The sequence below is a fragment of the Monodelphis domestica genome, chromosome 2 (genome assembly GCF_027887165.1).
Source record: "Monodelphis domestica isolate mMonDom1 chromosome 2, mMonDom1.pri, whole genome shotgun sequence".
In the NCBI taxonomy this organism is placed as follows: Eukaryota; Metazoa; Chordata; class Mammalia; order Didelphimorphia; family Didelphidae; genus Monodelphis; species Monodelphis domestica.
The window spans coordinates 360,845,150-360,869,785 of record NC_077228.1 but is presented as its reverse complement, the minus strand read 5'-3'; the positions used below and the strand labels follow the sequence as shown (position 1 = coordinate 360,869,785).

Below are 24,636 nucleotides of genomic sequence, written 5' to 3'. Positions count from 1 at the left end.
ACAGATTTTTTATGAGCTCAAATGAGGTAGCGTGCAATTTGTAAATTGCAAAGTACCATAAAAAATAAGATGATGCTTCTAAATAAAGAAAAGGTTGGGTTATATTCAGTAATCATCTTATTCAAGAAAGCTGGTAAGTGTAATTTTAGAGAGAATGTCATAATATTATTAAAATTAAAAAGATTTTGTACATAAATGTTTCACTTAATCTGGTTTGGAATTAACTGGTGTGGAATATTTTATCCTGCTCATAATACTGCTCATTAAGTGTATGCTTAACTTTTTCTAAAAATTGCTTTACCTTTTTGTCTTTTAAGTCATAGCTACTTCTTGCTATAAACATTCCCTTGTAAAAAAAGTTAAAAACCACATTTAGCATATCTAACAGTGTATACAACATTCTGAACTTGCAGTTTTTCTACTACTGAGTGGAGGGAGGTGTTTTCTTAATCACTTTTTGAGATTAAAATTAGTCATGACAATTATTAAATATTCAGCTTTTATTTGGGAGAGACATTATTTAATTTTAATTTTACTTTATTCTATATCAGATGTTTTCCCATATTTCTTTGAATTCTTCATGTTTGTCCTTTTTTTTTTTAACGATTACCTTTCATCTTAGAATCAATACTGTGTATTGGTTCCAAGGAAGAAGAGTGGTAAGGGCTAGACAACTGGAATTAAGTAACTTGTTAGTCCAGGGTCACACAGCTAGGAAGTGTCTGAGACCAGATTTGAACCTAAGACTTTCCATCTCTAGGCCTGGTTCTCAATCCACTGAGCCACTTAGTTTCCCCCTTTGATCCTTTTTTATAGTACAATAATGTTCCATTTAATTTATTTTTAAAATATATATGTATATGTATATTTTTAATCAACAGAAATCCTTTTCTCTCATACCACAATCCCCATCTTTCATTGAGAATGAAAGAAAAAGAAAACTCCTTTTACCAACATCTATACTCAAGCAGAACAAATATCCACATTATCAGTGTCCAAAAAATGTCTAATTCCACACTTTGAGTCCTTCACCTCTCTAACTCTAGGTGGATAGAATGTTTCTTTTGAAATTGTGGTTGGCCATTTTACTGATCAGAGGCCCTAATTCATTTTGGATGAGTGAGGTTAATTTCACTTCCCACCTCTATCTCTGTATACTCATTTTCTCATGCACTCCAGTTATGAGAAGTCGATAGTTCCATTTGCTTTCTCTAGTGTATTCCAACTTGGAATCATGTATTCTAATGTAATCTTTTTACCTTCCCTTCCCTTTCAGATATGGGAACAGAACCAATCTATCTCTAGAAATTCAGCTTTCTTTTTTTGATCTCCCTAAGTACTATTTGAAGACATTAAAATTCTAAAGGTACTTGGTACTTCTTCCCCTGTTAGAATGTTGACTGTATCATTATCCAATTCCTTCCAATTGCTCAAATAATTGTACCTTTCTAGGTTTTTCTTGTGTCTTGCATTTTTTACTTCACAATTCCTACTTAGCCTAGTTCTGGTCTTTTCATCAGGAATGCTTAGAAGTTCTCTTTTCCATTAAAGGTCTGTTTTTTTTTTCTCCTGTAGTATTTATACTTAGCTCTTCAACACATAATTATTCTTGCTTTTTTTCTTTGGCTTTTGTGACTTTTATCTTCTGGTTTTTAGTAGAAGCTGCCAGGTCTTTTATGATCCTAACTGGTCTTTTGGTCTTTGGTACTTGAACTCCTTTTTTTTAAACAATTGCTTGTGACACACACACACACACACACACACACACACACACACACACACACACACACACACTTTTTTTAATGGGAGCATTGGATTTTGTCCATGCCATTCCTTGGGGCTTTTCCTTTTAGGATTCCTTTCAGGAGGTGATTGTTGGGGTTTTTCTATCTTTATTTTGCCCCTCTGATTTAATTAGATTTGGTTTATTTATAATAGTGTCCAGTGTTTTTGGGGTAATCGTTTCTAGAATTTACAAACAACAACATGGTTTTCAGGGAGTCCATTGATTCCTAAATTATCTCTCCTTGACCTGTTTTCCAGGTCAGTTTTAGACAGACAAAAGATATATATCTCACATTTTCTTCTATTTTTTCTTAATCTTTTGATTTTTGTTCTAATATTATTGTCTCATTGAATTATTGATTTCCCTTTGGTCTCTTCTAGTTTTCAGAAAGTCTGTGTCTTGGGTAAGGGTAACACTTTTCTGAATCATTAATTTTCCTTGTAGTTCTTTCTTCCAGAGCTTTTATTTTACTTTTATTTGTCTTTATGGACTTATTGTTCCCATTTCCCTTTCTCTTGCCTAGACTATTGACAGATGTTTTACTCTTTCTGTCCTTTTACTCCCCTTTCATAAACTCTACCCTCCATAGTTTGAGTTTGTCTTGCTTCTGATTAATCCTACCCTTGTTTTTCCCTTCCCCTTTAACTCCCATGCTTTTGTTTATTCAGCCCAGTTGAATTGAATGTTTTTTTTGCACTTGTGCGTGTTCAACCTTCCTTTGACTGGTTCAGATGAAATTGAGGTTCATGTAGCACCTGATTGTTTCACTTCTTCTATACTTGTATAATTTTTTTCTTATACCATTCTTATCGAAGCATATACCACATGTGAAATAGCCTCTGCCCCCTTCCACTTTTTCCTCTTAATATATTCTTTTTCTCTTTTGATTTCTTTCACATATGATCATCAAAGCAGAATAAAACCACTCTTAGGCCCTCTTTTTGCCTTGTTTAATTCATTCTGTGATTCTTGAAGACATTAACGTACCAGGGGAACGTTTCTTTTTCCCTTTATTAGAATGTCTACATGCCATCATATAGTTATTCCCTTCCAGTTACTCCAGTGTATTTATCTTTCTTTGTTTTTTCTTAACTTCTATTTTCATTTCTAAGTTTCTTTTCAGTTCAGATCTTTTCATCAAGAATGCTTAGAAATCCTCTATATCATTTAATGTCTTTTTTTTCCCTGTAGAATTATACTCAGTTGTCCTGAGTAAGTTATTCTTGAGTATAAGCCTTTATATTTTCCCTTTGGATGATCATATTCCAAACTCTACTGTCCTTATTTGGTAGCTGTTAATTTTTTTGTGGTCCTGACTGTGCTGTGGTATCTTGGTACTTGAACTTTTTGTTTCTGTTCATTTTCGTTGACCTGAAAACTCTGGATTTTGACTACAACGTTCTTGGAGAATTTTAGTTTTGGAGTTTTTTTTCAGGTTACTGATAGGTTTTTTACATTTTCACTTAGCTTTTTGTTCTAATAGGTCTGGGCAGTTTTCATTTATGACTTCTTGAAATATATTCTGAAGTTCTCTTCATAATGGGCTGTGGCTCTTTCTCATTAGGAATATGTTCTGGATATTCCTGATTACATAAAATTTCTTTATTGTTGTTGTTTTATGCATACTTTTTAATGATAACTTTGTGTCCTGTATCAGAACTTTTGGTCATGGCCAGGCTTTAACTGTGGCAGCATATGGAATGATGGAAGAGTGGCTCATTTGGCCCTGATAATCATTGTCTGGAGTCTTGTTTCTGGCCCTATAAGCAAAAAAGTGCTGGAAATTGCCAAACTCACCTATACCTTCCTGGATCTGTGCTAAACTCTTTAAGGTCATTAGGGAAACATATCAGCTTGCTACAAACTTTGAGAGTTCTGAGGTCTGGGCTGAGGACCAGAATTTTACTGATGCCTAACAGCCAAGGGACTTCTTTGCTATTGCACTTCAGTCTCTTCTCCTTCCCTCCTCTAATCAGGGTAGTGCTTGACTACTTCCTAGCTGGAACTGAAATTGGAAGACCTCTCAGTGATCATTTGTCTACTAAGCTCTTCTGCCTGGACTCCTTCCTTAGTTGACTATAGCTCTAGATGTTCTTTTTTGCCAGCACAGGGTAAAAATATTTATTGTAGTTTGTTGCTTTTATTTCTCAATCCATATTTGGTCTGGTGTTAAATTTTATTTTTTTGGGAATATCTGTGTATACATTAGGCTATTCTCCACTTATCTTAACTGTAAGCCAGGGCAATTAAAAATAAAGACATTTCTGAATTGTAAAAAGCAAAGCATTGTACTTTTTAAATTAAAAGTGAGGACTGGTAACTGGAATTTTTGATAACATGGAATTATAATTTTGTAGTTATAAAGTAACATCTATTTGGAAGGTTCCTATGATAAAAAAGATTAACTTTCTAGTGCCCATTATTTTGGGAATGTGTGTCTTCATATTTTGCTGTGCTAACACAGGCTTTGGCAATGACATTTATTATAATATCTTAATGAGGCATTAAAGGAGATCTTTTATAGAGATTGATTATAAGTAGATGTTATGTCTACAAACCTGCTTTTCTATTAGTGAAAGGATTATGCCATATATTTAGGAAATATAAAATGAAACAATGTAGAAGAAAAAGTAAGATATAAGGAAGGATACATGTCTTTAAATGAAGTTAGAATTGTAGATGAAAAGTAATTTATGCGGTATATTTTCAGTTTTACATGAAGGCAATACAGATTTTACAAATTAAATAAACCCAAACTTTAAATAATGAAAGATTCCTGAAATAAAATACTTGATCAAAAAGATGAAAGAACTATTTATAGGGAATTTTCAGAAATTTTAAAATGTTCTAAGGAATTTTTTAAATCTCTAAAATTCTAACTTTTTTATAGCTTTCATTTTAGGAAAGTGGAATTAGAGCAGTCAGAATAACCTATAAATACCTTTTCTGAAGAGTGAAAAGCTCCTTTTAAAGACTTTCATGATTATAGATGTTCAAGATATACATTTTTTTTCCTTCTAGTATATTGAAACCTTTTAATATTGGATACAGAAAATATGAGTCTTAAGTTCTACTGGACTGACTGTAATGCCTAATAGGATATTTGTCTTATTTATGTTTTACATTTTTAATCCTTTTTTATGGATTAGAAGAAATGTTGAATGTTGTGTAACTTAATTTTTTCTACTTTTTCAGCAAGAAACAGATGCGGGTGAAAGATCCATCCAGGGCTATTTCCGAAAAAACCAAAAGAAACAGAAGACCTAATACTCCTCCAGATGAAGACTCTTCAGATGACATTGCTGGTAAATTATGACATTTGAAACCAGAAAAAAGAGGGAAGGAGAAAAATATTACTCACATTTTATTATTTTTAAAGCTAAGAAGTTGAATTGTGACAGATAAGTTTTGACATGTTATTGCATCATACTCAGGAAACCAGGATAAAAGACTTAAGTGTACCAAAGATAATTTTGATTGGACTTGGAGAATAGTTAGTATTTTGCATACAGAGAAAATTCTATGATTATTAGCACTATCCACAGAGCATCAGATATTTTAAATTTACAAATTTTTAAAATTTCACTAAAACCTAGTAATTGTGCCTTTGGATTGTTTTAAATATTAGCATAAACTTTAAACTTTTTTATATTATAATTTTTAAACTGTCTTGAAATAATTTGAGGATTTAAAAAATGTATATAAATCCTATATGTTACCTTCAGTAACTCCCCAGGTTCCAACCCAAACTTCTCCTAGCTTGCATCCCATTTTACATGCATACGTTGCATGTTGGAGGAGGACAGGAAGAAAAGGTGTGGTGAAGGAGGCAGGGCTCTCTCTGTTGACACTGCAGCTGGAGCAGGAACTCTGGTGCCTGTTGTGCACTTTGAGGGCTTTTGTGGACTTGGCATCTTTATAGGCTTCAGATTTGGGCTTCCTGATTCCACTTAGGGTATTTTAGCTAGGTGATATTTTCTGTCTTCTTCCTATATTTCCCTCTTTTTACTTTATCTTCATTTTGATTAAAACTTAATTGTTAAAAACTACTAACAGACTCCTGACTTGAGTTAATTATATAAATAGCGACTGCAATGATTTTTAAAAATTAATATATTTAATATTTTACTATTAGGATTAATTAAACCATAGGGCTAATGAGGACCATTTGGACTAATTGGGATCTTAGCAGCTAAGGACAGAGTAAAGAATAGTGGGTAAGACTTCTTTAAGGCCAGACAGAAGCTTGTCAAGGCTGCCTATTGGAATTCTGGGTAGCCTGAGTCAGTTGGGGTTTTCCAACTGCCAACATGTACAGCAGAGGGTCTCCTGGAGGTTTTTCCCTAGGAGGAGGCTGGTGTTTCTGTTCCCTGGAATGCTGAAAAACCCAGTGGCAGGTGAGGGAGGAGAACAGGTTAGAGTTTCTGGGGGAAAATCAACAGAAAAGAGGAGAGAGACTGTTTTTCCTCTGTGTGGTGGCTGAGAGGATCAATCCATTTTGAGGGCTGCTTAGGCCAAAAAGCTTAGCTAGACCCAGAAGTTGGCAGTTGGCAGAGAGAATGAATAACCAAACTGATTTAAAGCCGCAAGAGATCTAAGGAGACAGTAAACTTACTTATATAAAAAAGAGAGAGGCAGTTTTTTTTCTCCTCTGTGTGACTGCAGAGTGAACAGGGCCTTTGAGGCCTACCAAAGACCCAGAAGCCTGACTAGGCTGAGAAAGTACTGGGAGTTGGAGGAGTGATCTGAAAGGATGCAAGGAGGCAGTGAATTTTATATATATATATATATATGGATAATTTTTAGAATAGGTTATTTAGTTCTGGGGATTTAGATTTAGTCCAGTTCTTGTGAACTAGAGGGAAGGGGTGTGATTGAAAGAAATGGGCACAGACAGAAGAGATGAAATGTAAAAGAAGAATAGCTCAAGAGAAATATGATGCAACCTTACAGACCCCAGTGGGGGAAGGGAGAGATTCTATAGAAGGTTGGAAAGGAGGGGACAGTTAGCCCAAGCTGACTTCTGGACACACTTCTTTAGTGGTGTGGTCTCTACATCACTTGATTTCACTTCTCTCTGGCCAACCTCTCTGAAAGAGGAAGGCTTAAGAGATGCTTGGCTGTTATCCTCCTTGACCTGGCTGAATTGAAAGAGTCTGCCCAGTGAAGATCTGAACTGAATAGAAAGGACTTTTAACTGAAGTCTTCTATCAGAGATAGGGGATTTATAGCTTAGGGCAACCCTTTTCTCTTTTTCCTGTTAATTTCTCTATCCCCTCTTTCCCAAAAGAGAATAAAGTAGATCTTTTACTCTAAGGAGCTGTCTTTAACTTTGTAGTAGGAGGGAGAATTTAAATATTCAGAAGGAATATTGGGGAGGGGTTGACTCACCATCTGGTAGGCAAGGACTTTATTAGGCTGCCTAGCAGGGAGAACAAAAAGGAAGGTGTGTCTTGGAATCAAGTCCCTTTGTCCTCAACCTGCTTCGTGGGGTAACATCTATTCAGTCCCCATCTCTCAGTATTCTCCTCCACTACCGGGGGTAAAAGTTTAGCCCCCATTGGATTTAGGGATCCTAATTCTCAACCTTCTGTTACTTTTCCTTACCTTTCCTCAAACCTTTTTCAATATATGGAGGTTTTTTTACTTTTGTCTACAGCAGTTATCCATTGCTCAGGCTGAAACAGTTACATGGAATTCCCCCCACTTAACTCCTATATTAGCATTCTTGGCTATTCTTATTTGCAATATTACTGGCAATAGATTACAATTAACATTTCTTGGCGAGCCAGGTAGGAGACAGAACCTAAAGAATTGATATTAGTATCCATAACAGATAGAGTCAGGCAATTTTTTTTCCTTCACTGTCATCCTAGAGGGTGCTAATGAGCCAGCTAGCCACAACCACAAACTAGAAGCCTGCTTTTACAAGCAGTGGCTTCAGTGACCAGTGGGGTTTTACAACACCATGTACCTGGGAGCTGAACCCCAAATTTTTTACTTGACTATTCCTTCTTATATTAAGGGAATAGCATTCCCTAACTGCTTACCATTACCTTATTGGATTTTTTGAGCTATATGCCATTAGTAGTGGGTGTAATACTGTTGTTGTTACTGGTGAAGATGGTATTCTCCTACATCTTCAACCAATTTAAAGAATTGAAACAATAGCAAATAAGATGTAACAAATTAACCTTAAAAGTAAATTACCTGAAGTCTATAATATAGAAATATTAGAGAAAAATGGTACTCATAAACAAGAGGGTACCACTAAATTAGAGAGATGGTAGAACCAGAGAAGAGTGTGTGCACTTTTTTCCCTTTGAGAGACATTCCAATGATGACCCCTGACAATGAATTAATGTTAAATAGCATAAGGGCTTTGCCCAAAGTGATATAGGTAGTTTGGTTTTTTAATTTTTAATTTTTATTTAATTAAATAATTTAGAATATTTTTCCATGGTTACAAGACTCATGTCCTTTCCCTCCCCTCTCTTAACCCCCTCCCATAGCTGGCATGAAATTCCACTGGTTTTAACGTGTACCACTGATTAAGACCTATTTTCATATTGTTAATATTTGCACTAAGGTGATCATTTAGAGTCTATATCCCCAGTCATATCCCCATCAACCCATGTGATCAAGCAGTTGTTTTTCTTCTGTGTTTCTTTTCCCACAGTTGTTCTTCTCAATGTGGATAGCGTTCTTTCTCATAAGTCCCTTCGAATAGTTCTGGATAATTGCATTGCTACTAGCAGAGAAGTCCATTACATTTGATTTTACCACAGTGTATCAGTCTCTGTGTACATTGTTCTCTTGATGATATAGATAGTTTTAAAAAGGAAACTCCATCTTTTGAGGAGGAACCAAGAGCAATTATAAAGAAGTTCCAAAAAATAATCAAACAATTTAATCCTGACTTATAATGATTTTGATATTCTTTTAGATAAATTATTTACAGAACAGGAAGAACAGAAAATCATTACTGAGACCAGTGAAAATGATAGTATCCCTAATTGACCTTTAAGTCAAATTGGAATATTAATCCAGATTATGAATATCAACAATTGGTCAGGGTAAGACAGGCAGTAATCTAAATGATGAAAGTCCATTCCCAAAGACTGGGTACCTGAACAAAATTCCAGAGAGTGAAGCAGGAAATTGGGGAAATACCCTCTACTTTACTAGGTAGACTGATAGACCTGGGGGAAATGTTGGATTGGATTGGACATATGCAAGGAAAGGGACATAAGTCAATTAAGGAGGCAATTGTTAGAAACACCTGCCCTGTAGTACATAATTATTTTAGAAGTCAGTGTCCAGACTGGGATCAAATGGAACTGGACGAGTTGAGGAGAGTAGCTTCTTTTTTTTTTTTTAACATTATTTTATTTGGTTATTTCCAAACATTATTCATTGGAAACAAAGATCATTTTCTTTTCCTCCCCCCCATAGCCGACACATGATTCCACTGGGTATCACATGCGTTCTTGATTGGAACCCATTTCCGTGTTGTTGGTATTTGCATTAGAGTCTCTCCTCAGTCATATCCCCTCTACCCCTGTAGTCAAGCAGTTGCTTTTCATCGGTGTTTTTACTCCCACAGTTTATCCTCTGCTTGTGGATGGTGTTTTTTAGATCCCTGCAGATTTTTCAGGGACACTGCATTGACACTAATGGAGAAGTCCATTACCTTCGATTGTACCACAGTGTATCAGTCTCTGTGTATAATGATTTCCTGGTTCTGCTCCTTTTGTTCTGCATCACTTCCTGGAGGTTGTTCCAGACTCCATGGAATTCCTCCACTTTATTATTCCTTTTAGCACAATAGTATTCCATCACCAACATATACCACAATTTGTTCAGCCATTCCCCAATTGAAGGGTATCCCCTCATTTTCCAATTTTTGGCCACTACAAAGAGTGCAGCTATGAATATTCTTGTACAAGTCTTTTTCCTTATTATCTCTTTGGGATACAAACCCAGCAGTGCTATGGCTGGATCAAAGGGCAGACAGTCTTTTATCACCCTTTGGGCATAGTTCCAAATTGCCCTCCAGAATGGTTGGATCAATTCACAACTCCACCAGCAATGAATTAGTGTCCCTACTTTGCCACATCCCCTCCAGCATTCATGACTTTCCATAACTGTCATGTTAGCCAATCTGCTAGGTGTGAGGTGATACCTCAGAGTTGTTTTAATTTGCATCTCTCTGATTATAAGAGATGTAGAGCACTTTTTCATGTGCTTATTAATAGTTTTGATTTCTTTGGCTGAGAACTGCCTGTTCATGTCCCTTGCCCATTTATCAATTGGAGAATGGCTTGATTTTTTGTACAATTGATTTAGCTCTTTGTAAATTTGAGTAATTAAAACTTTGTCAGAGGTTTTTATGAAGATTGCTTCCCAATTTGTTGCTTTCCTTCTGATTTTAGTTACATTGGTTTTGTTTGTACAAAACCTTTTTAATTTGATGTAGTCAAAATTATTTATTTTGCATTTTGTGACTCTTTCTAAGTCTTGCTTGGTTTTAAAATCTTTCCCTTCCCAATGGTCTGACATGTATACTATTCTGTGTTCGCCTAATTTTCTTATAGTTTCCTTCTTTATGTTCAAGTCATTCACCCATTTTGAATTTATCTTGGTGTAGGATGTGAGGTGTTGATCTAAGCCTAATCTTTCCTACACTGTCCTCCAATTTTCCCAGCAGTTTTTCTGAAATAGTGGATTTTTGTCCCAAAAGCTGGGATCTTTGGGTTTGTCACATACTGTCTTGCTGAGGTTGCTTGCCCCCAGTCTATTCCACTGATCCTCCTTTCTGTCTCTTAGCCAGTACCAAATTGTTTTGATGACCACTGCTTTGTAATATAGTCTGAGATCTGGGACTGCAAGACCCCCTTCCTTTGTATTTTTTTTTCATTATTTCCCTGGATATCCTTGATCTTTTGTTCTTCCAAATGAACTTTGTTATGGTTTTTTCTAAATCAGTAAAAAAAATTTTTGGAAGTTCCATGGGTATGGCACTAAATAGATAGATGAGTTTGGGTAGGATGGTCATTTTTATTATATTGGCTCGTCCTACCCATGAGCAGTTAATGTTTTTCCAATTGTCCAAGTCTAATTTTAGTTGTGTGGAGAGTGTTTTGTAGTTGTGTTCATATAGTTCCTGTGTTTTTCTCGGGAGATAGATTCCTAAGTATTTTATTTTGTCTAAGGTGATTTTGAATGGGATTTCTCTTTCTAGTTCTTGCTGCTGAGCTGTGTTGGAAATATATAGAAATGCTGATGACTTATGTGGGTTTATTTTGTATCCTGCAACTTTGCTAAAGTTGTTGATTATTTCAATTAGCTTTTTGGTTGAATCTCTAGGATTCTTTAAGTTAATCATCATGTCATCCCCAAAGAGTGATAACTTGGTCTCCTCCTTGCCTATTTTAATGCCTTCAATTTCTTTTTCTTCTCAATTTGCTACTGCTAGTGTTTCTAGTACAATGTCAAATAATAGAGGTGATAATGAGCATCCTTGTTTCACTCCTGATCTTATTGGGAATGCATCTAATTTATCCCCATTGCAGATGATATTAGTTGATGGTTTTAGATATATACTGTTTATTATTTTTAGGAACGACCCTTCTATTCCTATGCTTTCTAGTGTTTTTGATAGGAATGGATATTGTATTTTATCAAAGGCTTTTTCTGCGTCTATTGAAATAATCATGTGGTTTTTGTTGGTTTGCTTGTTGATGTGGTCAATTATGTGGATGGTTTTCCTAATATTGAACCAGCCCTGCATCCCTGGTATAAATCCTACTTGATCCTGGTGAGTGACTCTTCTGATCACTTGCTGGAGTCTTTTTGCTAGTATCCTATTTAAGATTTTTGCATCTATATTCATTAGGGAGATTGCTCTATAATTTTCTTTCTCTGTTTTTGGCCTGCCTGGCTTTGGAATCAGTACCATGTTTGTGTCATAAAAGGAATTTGGTAGAATGCCCTCTTTGCTTATTATGTCAAATAGTTTGTATAATATTGGGGTTAGCTGTTCTTTGAATGTTTGATAGAATTCACTGGTAAATCCATCAGGCCCTGGGGATTTTTTCTTAGGAAGTTCTTTGATGGCCTGTTGGATTTCGTTTTCTGACATGGGATTATTTAGGAAATCTAATTCTTCTTCTGTTAGTCTAGGCAATTTATATTTTTGTAAATGTTCAACCATATCACCTAGGTTGGTATATTTATTGCCATATAGTTGGGCAAAATAGTTTTTAATGATTGCCTTAATTTCCTCTTCAATGGAGGTGAGGTCCCCCTTTTCATCCTTTGTCAGATACCATGATTGCAACTCCTGCCTTCTTTCTATCAGTTGAGGCCCAAAAGGTCTTACTCCATCCTTTAATTCTAACCTTGTGAGTATCAACCCGCCTCACATGTGTTTCTTGAAGACAACATATGGTAGGGTTTTGGCTTCTAATCCAATCTGCTATTTGTCTACGTTTTATGGGTGAATTCATCCCATTCACGTTCAAAGTTATGATTGTCACTTGTGGATTCCCTGGCATTTTGATATCTTCCTCCAGTTCTGACCTTTCTTCTTTAGCTATATCCTTTTGAACCAGTGATTTACTTTAGGTCAGTCCCCCTGGTCCCCTCCCTTGATATGCTTCCCTTTCTAGCCCCTCCCTTTTTATGCTCCCTTCCCCACCCCCCTCTCCTTCCCTCCCTTTTTATACTCCCTCTCCCCTCCCCCTCCTTAATTTTCCTTTCTTTCTTACCCTGTTGGATAAGATAGAATTCAGGGTCCCACTGGATCGAGATGTTCTTCCCTCTCAGAGTTGATTTCACTGAGAGTAAGGTTTAAGTAATACCACTTCACGCCCTCTTCCTCTCCTTCTCATATGAGAGTTCTTCCCCTCCCCTTCCCATGTGTATCTTTGTATGGGCAAGATTATTCTATTTAGTCCCCCCCTCCCATTTCTTGAAGTAAATCTTAGTATTATCAATGATTCCCCCCCCTCCCTTTTTCTTTCTTTGCCCCACCTTTCACCAAATCTTCTTGATGCCCCAATCTTTCCCTATGCATGATTCTTCTAACTATTCTTATGATGCATATAATTTTTGAGTTACACAATACATTTTCCCCATATATTAATATATATAATTTGATGTAAATGTAGTCCTTATAGAAGAGAGTTTGACTTAAAGAAAAAGATAAGATTTCCCCCCGTTTCCCTTTCTTTCATATTAACATTTCATGTTTCTCTTGCTTTCTGTGATTGAATATCAAAATTTCCACTGAGTTCTCGTCTTTTCTTAGCAAATGCTTGGAAATCTTCTATTTTGTTGACTGCCCATACTTTCCCCTGGATGTATATAGTCAGTTTTGCTGGGTAGTTGATTCTTGGTTGGAGACCCAGCTCTCTTGCCTTTCTAAATATCGTGTTCCATGCTTTGTGTTCTCTTAGTGTGTTAGCCGCTAAGTCATGTGTGATCCTTATGGGAGCCCCCCTATATCTGAAGCTCCTCTTCTTGGCCTCTTGTAGGATTTTCTCCTTTTCTTGGAAGCTCTTGAATTTGGCAATTACATTCCTGGGGGTTGTCTTTTGGGGATTTAGTATAGAGGGTGTTCTATGAACCCTTTCTATTTCTATTTTGCCCCCTTGCTCCAGAACATGTGGGCAATTTTCTTCTGTAATCTCCTGTAGTATAGCATCAAAGTTTTTGTTTATCTCTGGTTTTTCGGGCAGATCAATAATTCTCACGTCTCTTCTTCCTCTGTTTTCCTGGTCTGTGACCTTTTCAGTGAGATATTTTATGTTTTCTTCTAATTCATTAATTCTTTGGCTTTGCTTTATTAATGCTGTTTTGCAAGCTCACTGTCTTCCAGTTGCTTAATTCTGGTCATTAGGGACTGGTTTTGCTTTTCAGCTTTGTCTGCCCTTCTACTAGATGCTTCCATCTCTTTCTCCAATTGTGAAGTCTTGTCTATCAGACTGCTGATCTCGTTCTCCCATTTTTCTTTCCAGAAGGTTTCCATCTTTTGGATAAGCTCCAATTTGAGTTCTTCCAGAGCTTGTGGATAATTTCCATTTTGGGAGGCATGTTTTGATTTTGTTTGGATTTCATCCTCTTTCTCTTCTTTTCCTTTGGTACTTCCACCATAAAAGTTTTCAATAGTTACTTTTTCCCCTTTCTTCTTGGAGGCTTGATTTTGGGCCGTGTGAGCCATTCCTTTGGTGATTTTATTCCCCTCTCCTTTTTGGTCTGGGGTCTGGGTGATATGGGCAGGTTTTCTGTGAATTTAGGTTGCCTCAGACTAGTTCTTCCCAGCCTCCGAGGTTTCTTGAGCGCAGGCCCCTGTGCTCTGTGCAGCTGCCCCTTTGCTCAGCGCGGCCTCCCCTGTGCTCAGCGCAGGATTCTCCCGTGAAACCGTCCTAAGAGGTCGTTTCCTAGCAGTCTTTAGGTCCCAAGGACCCTGGTGTGTCTCCCCTCCCCCCCAGACAGAGATGTTCCTCACTCACTCGCTGTCCCAGTGAGTGCTCTGATACCTTATTCTGGTTTGGTGGGGGAGGTGGGGGGGGAGGGTGGCTCAGTTCACGTTTTTGTGCAAGTTTTTCCTCCTTATATTGTGGAAATGTTCAAACCCCATGTACCTTCGTTTCTGTGGGATACTGGAGAGTCCCTCCGTTCTTCCAAAGGTGATTTTTATGCTCTTTTGAGGTATTCTATTTCGTTCGGTGCCAGGGAGAGGAAGCGATTCACGTCTAGATTGCCACCATGTTTACCCGGAAGTCGGAGAGTAGCTTCTTACATGTACCAAGCTGATAAAGACAAACAAGAAGGGACAAGAGAAATAATTGAAGATTTAAGAAGGGAAATTAAATAAGTCATTTCAACAAGAAAAAACTATGGCAGTACTAAGGGAATATAGGCCACCAAGATAGCTCTATTATCCACAAAGAGGGTTTAACAACCAAGCCCTGAGATGTTACATGTATGTCCATTTAATGCATGATTGTTGGTCCTAGGGACAAATATTTAGGCAAAATGGCAGATAGTATGATAATTACAGAAAAATGTAGGAAAAAACTTCAGGGGAAACCTTACATTATTACACTATCCTGCTTTGAGGCAGGTAGGAGCCTCAGTGAATAGTCAGAAAAGAGCTAGGCCTAGAGACTGGAGGTTCTGGGTTCAAATTTGGCCTCAGATCCTTTTAGCTATGTGACCCTGAGTAAGACACTTAATCCCAGTTGCTTTGCCCTTACCACTCTTTTGCCTTGGAATTGATACTTAGTAATTTTAGGAATTTGGTTGTTGGGATATTAAATGAGGGGAATCTCAGGAAAACCAGATTATTTTTTCTATTTGATAGTAGCATCAGATCTTGGGAAGAGCTTATTTGATACATGTTTGTGGGGTTCAGAGTTCATGTAAACTGTGTGAATTTTAGTTTTACTCCACCCTGTTTAGTCTTTAGAATTCTAGTAACCAGGAATGTATACACCCCCACTTAAGGATTAACTGTAGGGGAGGATGGCCTATAACCGGCATGTGCTAGCAAGTGACAAATCAGAAACAACTGACTGACCCCCGGGCTGTCCTAAGCCAAGCTTAAGCCACCATTGGTACATGTGTGACACAGGAAGTGATGTAAAGAATGGGCTATATATTTCACCTCACTTCCTGTGAAAACTCTTGGTGGCGTTGGGAGCTTTTGGCGGTGTTTGGTGTGCTTGCGGCTTTGTTGGACTTTGAGTTGGAGTTTAGCTCTGTAGCATAGTTTAGGTGAAGCGGTTTCCTGGAATTGACCTTGGTGAGTGAGAAGGCTGACTCCCCTTTTCCTTGACCTTCTGTAGGCACTATCCTCCGAGGAGGCACCTCTTCTTGGAGGAGGCCTCGCAGCTGGAAACTGAACTAGATTTAATCTTCTGAGAAGGCCCTTTGGCTAAGGCCTCTGAACTCTCCTTGGCTTAGGCCAGGCCAGAGCAGATCTTCTACCCTTTCCCCTTCTTCTTAATTTTTTCCTTTTATTGTAAATAAACCACCATAAAATCCCATACTGACTTGAGTATTTCATTGGGATTGAATTTAAATCCCTGGTGACCACCAATATAATATATTCAGTCTTACACCTAATTTTACCCCTAACAACTGTCACCCATTTGGAATTGACTTTTTGTGTGGTTAATGACCAGTGAAAGCATTTAGTTAGAAATAGTTTCTGTAGAAAATTCTTATGCCATATAGGTTATTGCTCATTTTCCCCTATTTTATCCTGCTTTATAATTTAATAGGTTTGTTATATAGAAGCCTTCTTTGCAATGAGAGTTTGCCAATATGTCCTGAATGAGAAAAAGAGCATTTTGTTGTTTCAAATTTTAAATTTTAGCAAATTCATTCTAGTTATTTTAATTTAATTCATTTTTGCATGTTGTGGAATACATGTTGAATATATATAATAAATTACTTAAGAGTCTGCCTTTGGAAGAATGTTTTTTAATATTCATATCCAGTAAATGTACATTTCCTTTTAGCAGGTTTAACGTGTCAGCATGTAAGTCAAGCTGTCAGTGTCCACCATGTGAAGAGAGCAGTAGCTCAGAATTTGTGGTCTGTTTGTTCAGAATGTTTAAAGGAAAGAAGGCTCTGTGATGGAGAGTCAGTAAAATCTGATATTTGGTTGTGCCTCAAGTGTGGCTTTCAGGTGAGAAAAATGTTATGGGAAGATAGTCTTTTATTCATTCTTTTAATGATTTGACTAGATAATCATATGGCATTTGGGGCTTGTCACTAGTTTTATAAGACACAAGTTATTTTTAATGTTTAGATAGAAAAAAAGGCTTCCAGAATAATTTCCTGGGTTTAGAAAAACATTTTGCCAATGTGAATTTAAAAAATTTATCTATGATTGAGGTAGTATACTTATGATTATGTTAATACTACCACAGAGTCCCTTCTCAAGATTGGTTCTGGAGCAGTAGAAGAGTTAGCTTTGTTCATTCAACTTCCATTTACCTTAATCAATAAAATCAACTTTTTCTGATTCTCTTAAATACTGATCTCTGAAAAAATGTATTATATGGCTTTTAATTGCTTCTGTTGTATGTACCTTTGCAATAAGACTATAGTAAGGGAATTTTATAGTTAATGAGATTTGGAGATTAAGTTTGGAACATAGATCCTAAGTCATTAGCTACTTGCATTTTGGAATGTGATATGTGCTTAAGATCAAATGACATAATATTTGCACAATGCCTGGCACATATTAGGTACTTAATACAATAAAGAGTATTTAGATAAGAAATACAATTTAATAAAAAATTTTCTGAAGCAGTTTTCTATTTCACAAAAGAAAGATTATCTCACTTAACTTTTCATTTGATAGAAAGTAAAATTAATTTGAAATCAAGGCTCTTAGTTCGCATATTGAAATGGAATTCTGTTCAACTTCAGGGATGTAGTCAAAACTCAGAAGACCGGCATTCTTTGAAACACTTCCAGACTTCCTGCACAGAACCCCATTGTATTATTATCAATCTTAGCACATGGATTATATGGTAAGTATTAAAGTTTATTGAGTACTTATATTAGGACTGAAGGAAAGTAATGGCTAAATATTGGTTTATAAGATGAGCTGGCAATAGTATGTAGAATTATCGGATTCAGAGGCAGAAGGGACTTTAGAAGTCATCAGATCCAATGGCTGCTCTCCCATTTTAAAGGTGAGAAAACCAAGGCCCAGAAAGGTTGCAGTCATACATATAGCAAGTACTAGAGCCAGGAGTTGTTACTATATATTTTCTCTTCAAATCCACTAATCTTTCCACTATTCCACACCACTCAGTTAATGCTTTTGCTTTGACTACTAAAGTTGTCAGGATAATAGTAATAATAATAATAATAGTTGATACTTACGATTTACAAAGAACTTTACATCTCTTTTTTTCTTTTGACTGTCTCAATTCTCTGAGATAATATTTCCATTTTTTAAATAAAGAAACTAAAGTGTAGAGATATTAAGTGACTTACCCAGAGTCAGGTAGCTAGAAAATGACTGATCCAAAATTAGATCCCAAGCCTCCTAACTACAAATTTCTATCATAGCACTCCTACAAGTTTACTTTTGAGAACTTTAAAATGAATTTTCACTTTAAAAAGCAGTTTCATTGTTTGAGATCTATTTTCATCTTTACATTACACAGATGAAAAATAATTTACAAAATTTTACAAAATAATTTACAAATTGCAAAGTCATTGAGGTATTTTTTTATCAATTTCATTCAAATTTTATATTTTTTTAGGTGTTATGAGTGTGATGAAGAATTATCGACACATCGTAATAAAAAAGCTTTGGCTCAAATAGTTGATTTTCTCCAGAAGCATGTTTCAAAAACAGAAGCAAGTAAGTTATGAATTATCACAGAGACTTGTGATGCAGTGACATATATTTGGTAATTCATACATATAAGTGACACCTTGAATACATTGCACAATAATAATAAAGAATGCAGGCATTTCCCACATAATATAATTGCTATTGTTTGAGTCATTCAACATTTCTTAAGGTTGCTCCCTTCAGCTCCCCCCAAGAAATCCCTCAAGGTGTTAGTTTTACAAAAAGATATTAGGACAACTACTAGGAGTAGTGTTATAATTAGCGATGTATTCCTAAATGGTTAAAATTTAGATTATAAAAGCTTCAGATGAGCACTCAAGGGAGACCCAAATCTGGGGTAGAAACATTGGGAAAGAGCTGAGTAGACTGGAGCTGACTAGGGTTAGACAAGTATTGTATTGGTCCAGGCATTGGAGATGCAGAAATGGTTTTTTTTTGTTTGTTTGTTTGTTTTTTAATAAAACGCTTAGCTTCCATCTTGGAGTCAATACTGTGTATTGGCTTCAAGGCAGAAGAGTGGTAAGGGCTAGGCAATGGGGGTCAAGTGACTTGCCTAGGGTCACACAGCTGGAAAGTGTCTGAGGTCAGATTTGAACCTAGGACCGCCCATCTCTAAGTCTGACTCTCAATCCACTGAGCTACCCAGCTGCCCCCTAGGAACGTTTTTAAAACAGAAGTTTTAAAAAAATTTCTGTGTGTCCAACTGTCTGAAGTGAAGTTTGTTTATATTCCTGGATATGTGCATAATAGACACTTTTATTTCATTAAAATGTTAATTTTGTAGATATGATTCTGTATAAATGAAGTTTTAAAAGAAGTCATCAAAAGTTCCACTGTATATATTATATTATTAAAAAGAAAACATCTGCATACTGTAAAAAAAGTTTTTGTTTGTGTGAGTTATATTACAGCTTCCATCTTAGAAAGCAAATGACTGATTTGTACCTCAGATGATTAATGTATATTTTAAAAAATCAAGTTATTTATTTCTGTGAAGACTTTTGTGAATATTTATTAATATCTTTTGTTTTTAAATCACCATTTCCCAGAATATTCCCCCATTCCCTTGGAGAACTATTCTTTGTAATGAAGTCATATGCAGTGATGCCCAACCACTGCAAAGAAATAGGAACACGTGCCTCTTCATCTTTCTTCTTTGGATCTTTGTCGATGTTTTTATGTATATCTTGAGTATTCCTTGGTAAATTGATTCTTGGGACTCTGATTTTATTTTTAAAAACATCTAACCTCAAGTTTTTCTCAGTGGTTTGTATGATTAATTTTAAAAGAATTGTATTGATGCCTTTTGTTTTTTCCTCACCAATCATTTCACCATATCTTTCACTCTATTAGGGAGTTCTCACCTCCTTGTAACAGAAACAGTTATGTTGTATCCTTTGCATTTATCATTCATAGTTCTCATTGCTTCCTTACTAAGAGAAGAAAGCTGATCATCTGTCCTTTGTAACCATCATTTGTCATTGCATTTAATCAAAGGATAATCAAATATGGTTATTTCTGTTATGTATTTCAGGGAATCATTTATGGTTTTAATATAACCAAGTTAACTCCATAATAAAACATTTATTTCAAAATTACAAAATATTGAAAGTAATGCAAGTTATATTCCTCACATTGAGTTTCTCAACAAAAATAAAATTATATATTGAAAAAAGCTTAGTTAACACTGTTGGGTGAAGAACCTTTAAAATCTATATAACAAAATGATTTTTTAGACACTTTAGAATCTTATATTCTCTTCCTCTAACAGTTTTGTTCATGTAAAAATGCAGTTTGCTATAGGATATAATTTAAAAAATTTGCTTACTCTTTTCTCAGACCTTCATAAAAGATATTCTTGATGCAAATTATTCCCATGAAGCTTTTGTAGAGATTGGAAAAGAAGTCTAGAAGTTACTATGTTTTCTCATTCATCTTTGGAAAAGTCCAAGATTTTTTCCAAGTATTTGAAGTATTTCCCTTTTCTACTAAATACTAACCCATGTCCTAATGCAGTGGTGCTACACTTAAAAAAAAAAAGTATCTAATATCAGATTTGTACTGTTAATTTTTATTGGGTGGACTTGAATATATTAATTGGTGGTCACCAGGGATTTAATTACTAAATCCCAAAATGAATTACTAAAGTAAAGAATTTATGATAGTTTATTTACAATAGAGGGAAGATATTAAGGGGGGGAGAGAGGGGAGAGAGAGAGAGAGGGGGGAGAGAGAGAAAGGGGAGAGAGAGAGGGAGAGGAGAGAGAGAGAGATATCAAATTTCATCTGGTCTCTGGTCCTCTTTTTTTTTTTTGAGGTGAGAACTAATGGATATATATTTTTTTAATTTTATAGTATTTTATTTGATCATTTCCATGCATTATTCATTAAAGACAAAGATCATTTTCTTTTCCTCCCCCCCCCCACCCCTTGTAGCCGACATGTGATTCCACTGGGTATCACATGTGTTCTTGCTTCGAACCCATTGCCATGTTGAGTCCAGTGATTTACTTTAAATCAGTCCCCCTTGTACTTCCCTTTCTAGCCCCCTCCCTTCTTATTCCCTCCCTTATTTTCCCCTGTAGTCTTTTTAAAATTTCCCCCCCACCCTCTCCCTCCCTTGTACTGCTTCCCTCCTCACCAGTCTGTTTTTTACCCTTCTGCTCCCCTATAGGGCGCAAATCTATTCTCTTCCCCAATGGATTGGATTGTTCTTCTCTCTTTGGGTCAATTTCAAAGTATGTAAGAGTTGAGTATTTCCTATCTCCAACCTCTTTACCCTTCCAGTGTATCAATGTTCTCCCCCCTCCTGCCATGAGCTTCTTTGTGACATATAAATTTACCCCCATTTGTTTCTTTTCCCATTTCTTTTAGTCATAACCTCTTTTCTTTTTTAGCTTTAGTCATGTATATATATACATACACCTGTATATGTATTTATGCATGCATATATCTATATACCTATTTATGTCTTGTCCTTTCATCCTATACAGTTTGTCACTGTTCCCTCTGAGTGTAGTTCTTCTAGCTGCTTAGGTGATAGCAACAGTTTTTAAGAGTTGCCAATGACCTCTTTTCTTATAGGGATACATATCATTTTAACTTATTGAGTCTCTTAAAAAATTTTTTGTTGTTGTTGTTGTTGTTTTCCCTCTCTTTTTTAATTACCTTTTGATGCTTCTCTTGAGTTCTGTGCTTGGGCATCAAATTTTCTGTTCAGGTCTGGTCTTTTATTTATGAATGCTTGGAACTCTTCTGTTGTGTTAAATGACCATACTTTCCCCTGTAAGAATATAGTCAGTTTTGATGGGTATTTTATTCTTGGCTGTAGGCCTAGTTCCCTTGCTTTTCCGGAATATCGTATTCCATGCCTTTCGGTCCTTCAGTGTGGATGCAGACAGATCCTGTGTTATCCTCACCGTGTTTCCATGGTATCTGAATGGCTTCTTCTTGGCAGCTTGTAATACCTGTTCTTTCATCTGATTGTTTTTGAATTTGGCTATAACATTTCTTGGTGTTGTCAGTTGGGGATTAAATACAGGGGGTGATCTGTGGATTCTTTCAATCTCCACTTTCCCCTCTTGTTCTAGGATCTCGGGACAATTTTCCTGGATAATTTCCTCTAGTATTATGTCCAGGCTTTTTCTTTTGTCGTGGTCTTCTGGTAGTCCAATTATTCTTAAATTGTCTCTTCTTGAACGATTTTCTAAATCATCTGTTTTGTGAATGAGATGCTTCACATTTTCCTCAATTTTTTCATTCTTTTTTGTTTTATAGTGTCCTGCTGCCTTGTGAGGTCACTTGATTCTAGTTGTTTTACTCTGGTTCTTAAGGATTGGATTTCATCTCTGGCTTTTTGGTCGTCTTTTTCCTTCTGGTCTGATTTTCTTTGAAGATCGTCTTTCATCCTCTTTATCTCGTCTTTCATCTCCTTTGCCTCATTTTCCAGCTGGATGATTTTGGCTTTCAGGACACTATTTTCTTGTTTTAGTTCAAGTGCCTCTGTTTCCAGATGACTTATCTTAATTTTTAAGTTCTTTTCCCAATTGTCTTCAGCCTCTCTTAGTTGTGTTTTGAGTTCTTCCACAGCCTGTATCCAATTCGCTGGGATTTCTGGTTTATCATTTGCTGATCTCTCCCCCTCTGTTCCATTTGGTGAGTAGTAGCTGTCTATTGTAGTTTCTTTCTTCTGTTTCTGTTGTTTGTTCAAATTCGCCCCTTCTTTCCTCCCCGTATTTGTCTGTACTCTTGTTCCTCTCATTTTTTTTTTGGGGGGGGACTTCTATCAGTCTCCCCTCTTGGAGCTTTAACAGAGGATCTCTTGGTGTAATCTCTGGGGGATGGTTGTTGGGGGTTTGAGCTTTCCTGTCCTCTGGAGGCTTTTGATTGGCTTAAAGTCCAGCAGATGAGGATGGATGGGGAGCCTGGGTTTCCCTGTGTTCTGGAGACTTTTGATGGGATTGAGTTCCGCTTAGTTGGGCTGGGTTTACTCTGAGTTTTAAACTTCCTGGACGGCTGGAGCAGATATGGAGGATCTCCAAAGCTCTGGCCAGGCTGCCAGGTCTATGCTCCTTCTAGGCTGCCATCTTGACTTCGCCTCTTGGTTTCTGTTTTTTTTTTTTTTCAGAAGACCCTGCTCTCTAAGGGGGGAGATGCGTGGCCTCTGGGCTCTGAGGGCTCCTGATGGGATTAGGTTCACCTGGTTTGGGCCGAATGAGCCCTGATGCAATAAGCCTCCTCCTCCACAGTCTGTGTTGAATGTCTGGAGACTGGCCCGGGTTGTGTTCAAGATAAGCCCTTCACTAGCCCTGAGGTTTTTGTTCTTTCAGAAGCTCTGAGGGCTCCTGATGGGATTAGGTTCAGGTGGTGTGGGCCGAATGATCCCCTGCCAAAAAAAAGGAAGAAAAAAAAAGCAGCAACCTCCTCTTCCACAGTCTGTGTTGAATACCCGGAAACTGGCTTGGGTTACTTTCAAGGTAAGCTCTTTGGAGCAACCCCTTTGCCAGCCCTGAGTTTTCTGTCCTTTCAGTAGCTCTGAGGGCTCCTGATGGGATTGGGTTCAGCTGATGCCCTAAAGCTGGGACCTCCCTTGAGACTCAGATGGAAGGACCCAGCCAGGGGGCTACCGGCTTCCCTCTTCTATCTATGTTTCCCTGCCGTCTGTGTTGGGCGCCCCGGAGACTGGCTCAGGTTGCTTTCAATGTGAGTCCTCAGAGCCCTGAGGTTCCCGCTGCTGCCGTGGGCTCAGCACTCTGGGTTGGGGGGGATGGGTCCTGGGACCTTCTTTCTGTATACCCCTTAGATCCGAGTGATCTAGGGTTCTGGCTTTTGGGGTGCGGTACCTTTTGATCCAGGTCCAGGAGGAGGTTTCCCCAGGTCTATCCTGTTGTTCAGCTTGAATTTCGGTGGCCTAGGAGCACTCTGTTTGCGATCGGTAAGGAAGGGTTTCTGAGGTCTGAACTTTCGCTGCTTCTACGCTGCCATCTTGACCGGAAGTCCTCTGGTCCTCTTTTTAAAAATCTTTTTTCTCTTGTGTCAACTCCCCTAAATTTCTTTCTACCAATCACAGCAGATGCTCCTTTCCAGGACTGCCCACTCTTTAGTTCACACCTTCTTTGGTTAGATTATACATTTTTTGGTTAGTTCACCTTTTGTAGTTAGTTAACACCTTTTAGTAGTTTAAATGGGTAGGTCTACTTCAAATACTTAGTTACCACCTTTTGGGAATTAAAATATAAAAATAGACTGGTTTACAATTCAATCTTCACTGAACACAGGACCTCCCATCCTCTAGGCCTGACTCTTTCTCTACTAAGACACTTAACTGCTTCTAAATAGACTACGTACACTTTGAGGGCAGTGATTACCACCATATTTCTTTCACCCAGCTAGTAAGTATCTGAGGTTGAATTTGAATTCAGGTCTTCCTGACTACATACCCAACACTATCCACTCTACCACATAGTTTCCCTAATTATGTTTTAATCTAATTCAAATTATACTCAGTTATTTGATACTTCATCCTAAATGTCTTGAAGTTGCAATGTAATATTATTCAGCAGTAAGGTTTGTCAAGTGTGCATAAGGGCAGTCCCAATTGGAGGTGACACTGTTTTGTGGGCTTTGCAGCTTTATTCTGAAAATGGCTGAATAATGAGTGGAAGTTGAAGATAATAGAGTAAGATTTGGCTAGTACTGGTGCCGATGTCATAAACATTATGTAGATGTTTGCCTCTGGGCACAAATATTTTGTAGCTGCTATATATCCCTAAAGTATGACCTTGTCTTATTTTCTTATGTGTAAGGATAGAGGTAAGACCTGTGATTCTGAATTAGAAATTTTGACCAAGAGGTGCCTATTTCTCCCTGAGTGAGGAAATTCTCTTTACCAGTGCAGGTCAGCACTTCATCAGTAACATACTGTCTTAAGAGAGTTGCCTGGAGTGCTGAAAGA

The 24,636-nt window shown here is 37.0% G+C and overlaps 1 protein-coding gene across 4 annotated transcripts in view; it reads left to right on the top strand.

Moving 5' to 3' along the window:
• The window catches only part of USP45 (ubiquitin specific peptidase 45), an 87,881-nt gene that overhangs the window by 6,734 nt on the left and 56,511 nt on the right, over positions 1 to 24,636 (top strand). For 2 of the 4 annotated variants that reach the window (XM_001367781.4, XM_056818618.1), the window contains exons 2-5: positions 4,982 to 5,091; positions 16,321 to 16,490; positions 17,240 to 17,343; positions 18,088 to 18,188. In XM_001367781.4, the coding sequence (XP_001367818.1) occupies positions 4,992 to 5,091; positions 16,321 to 16,490; positions 17,240 to 17,343; positions 18,088 to 18,188 (475 nt within the window). In that variant the 5' untranslated portion in view covers positions 4,982 to 4,991. Of the gene's footprint in view, positions 1 to 4,981; positions 5,092 to 14,434; positions 15,600 to 16,320; positions 16,491 to 17,239; positions 17,344 to 18,087; positions 18,189 to 24,636 lie in introns of those variants that run through there. The other 2 variants (XM_056818619.1, XM_056818620.1) reach the window with 2 other exon arrangements.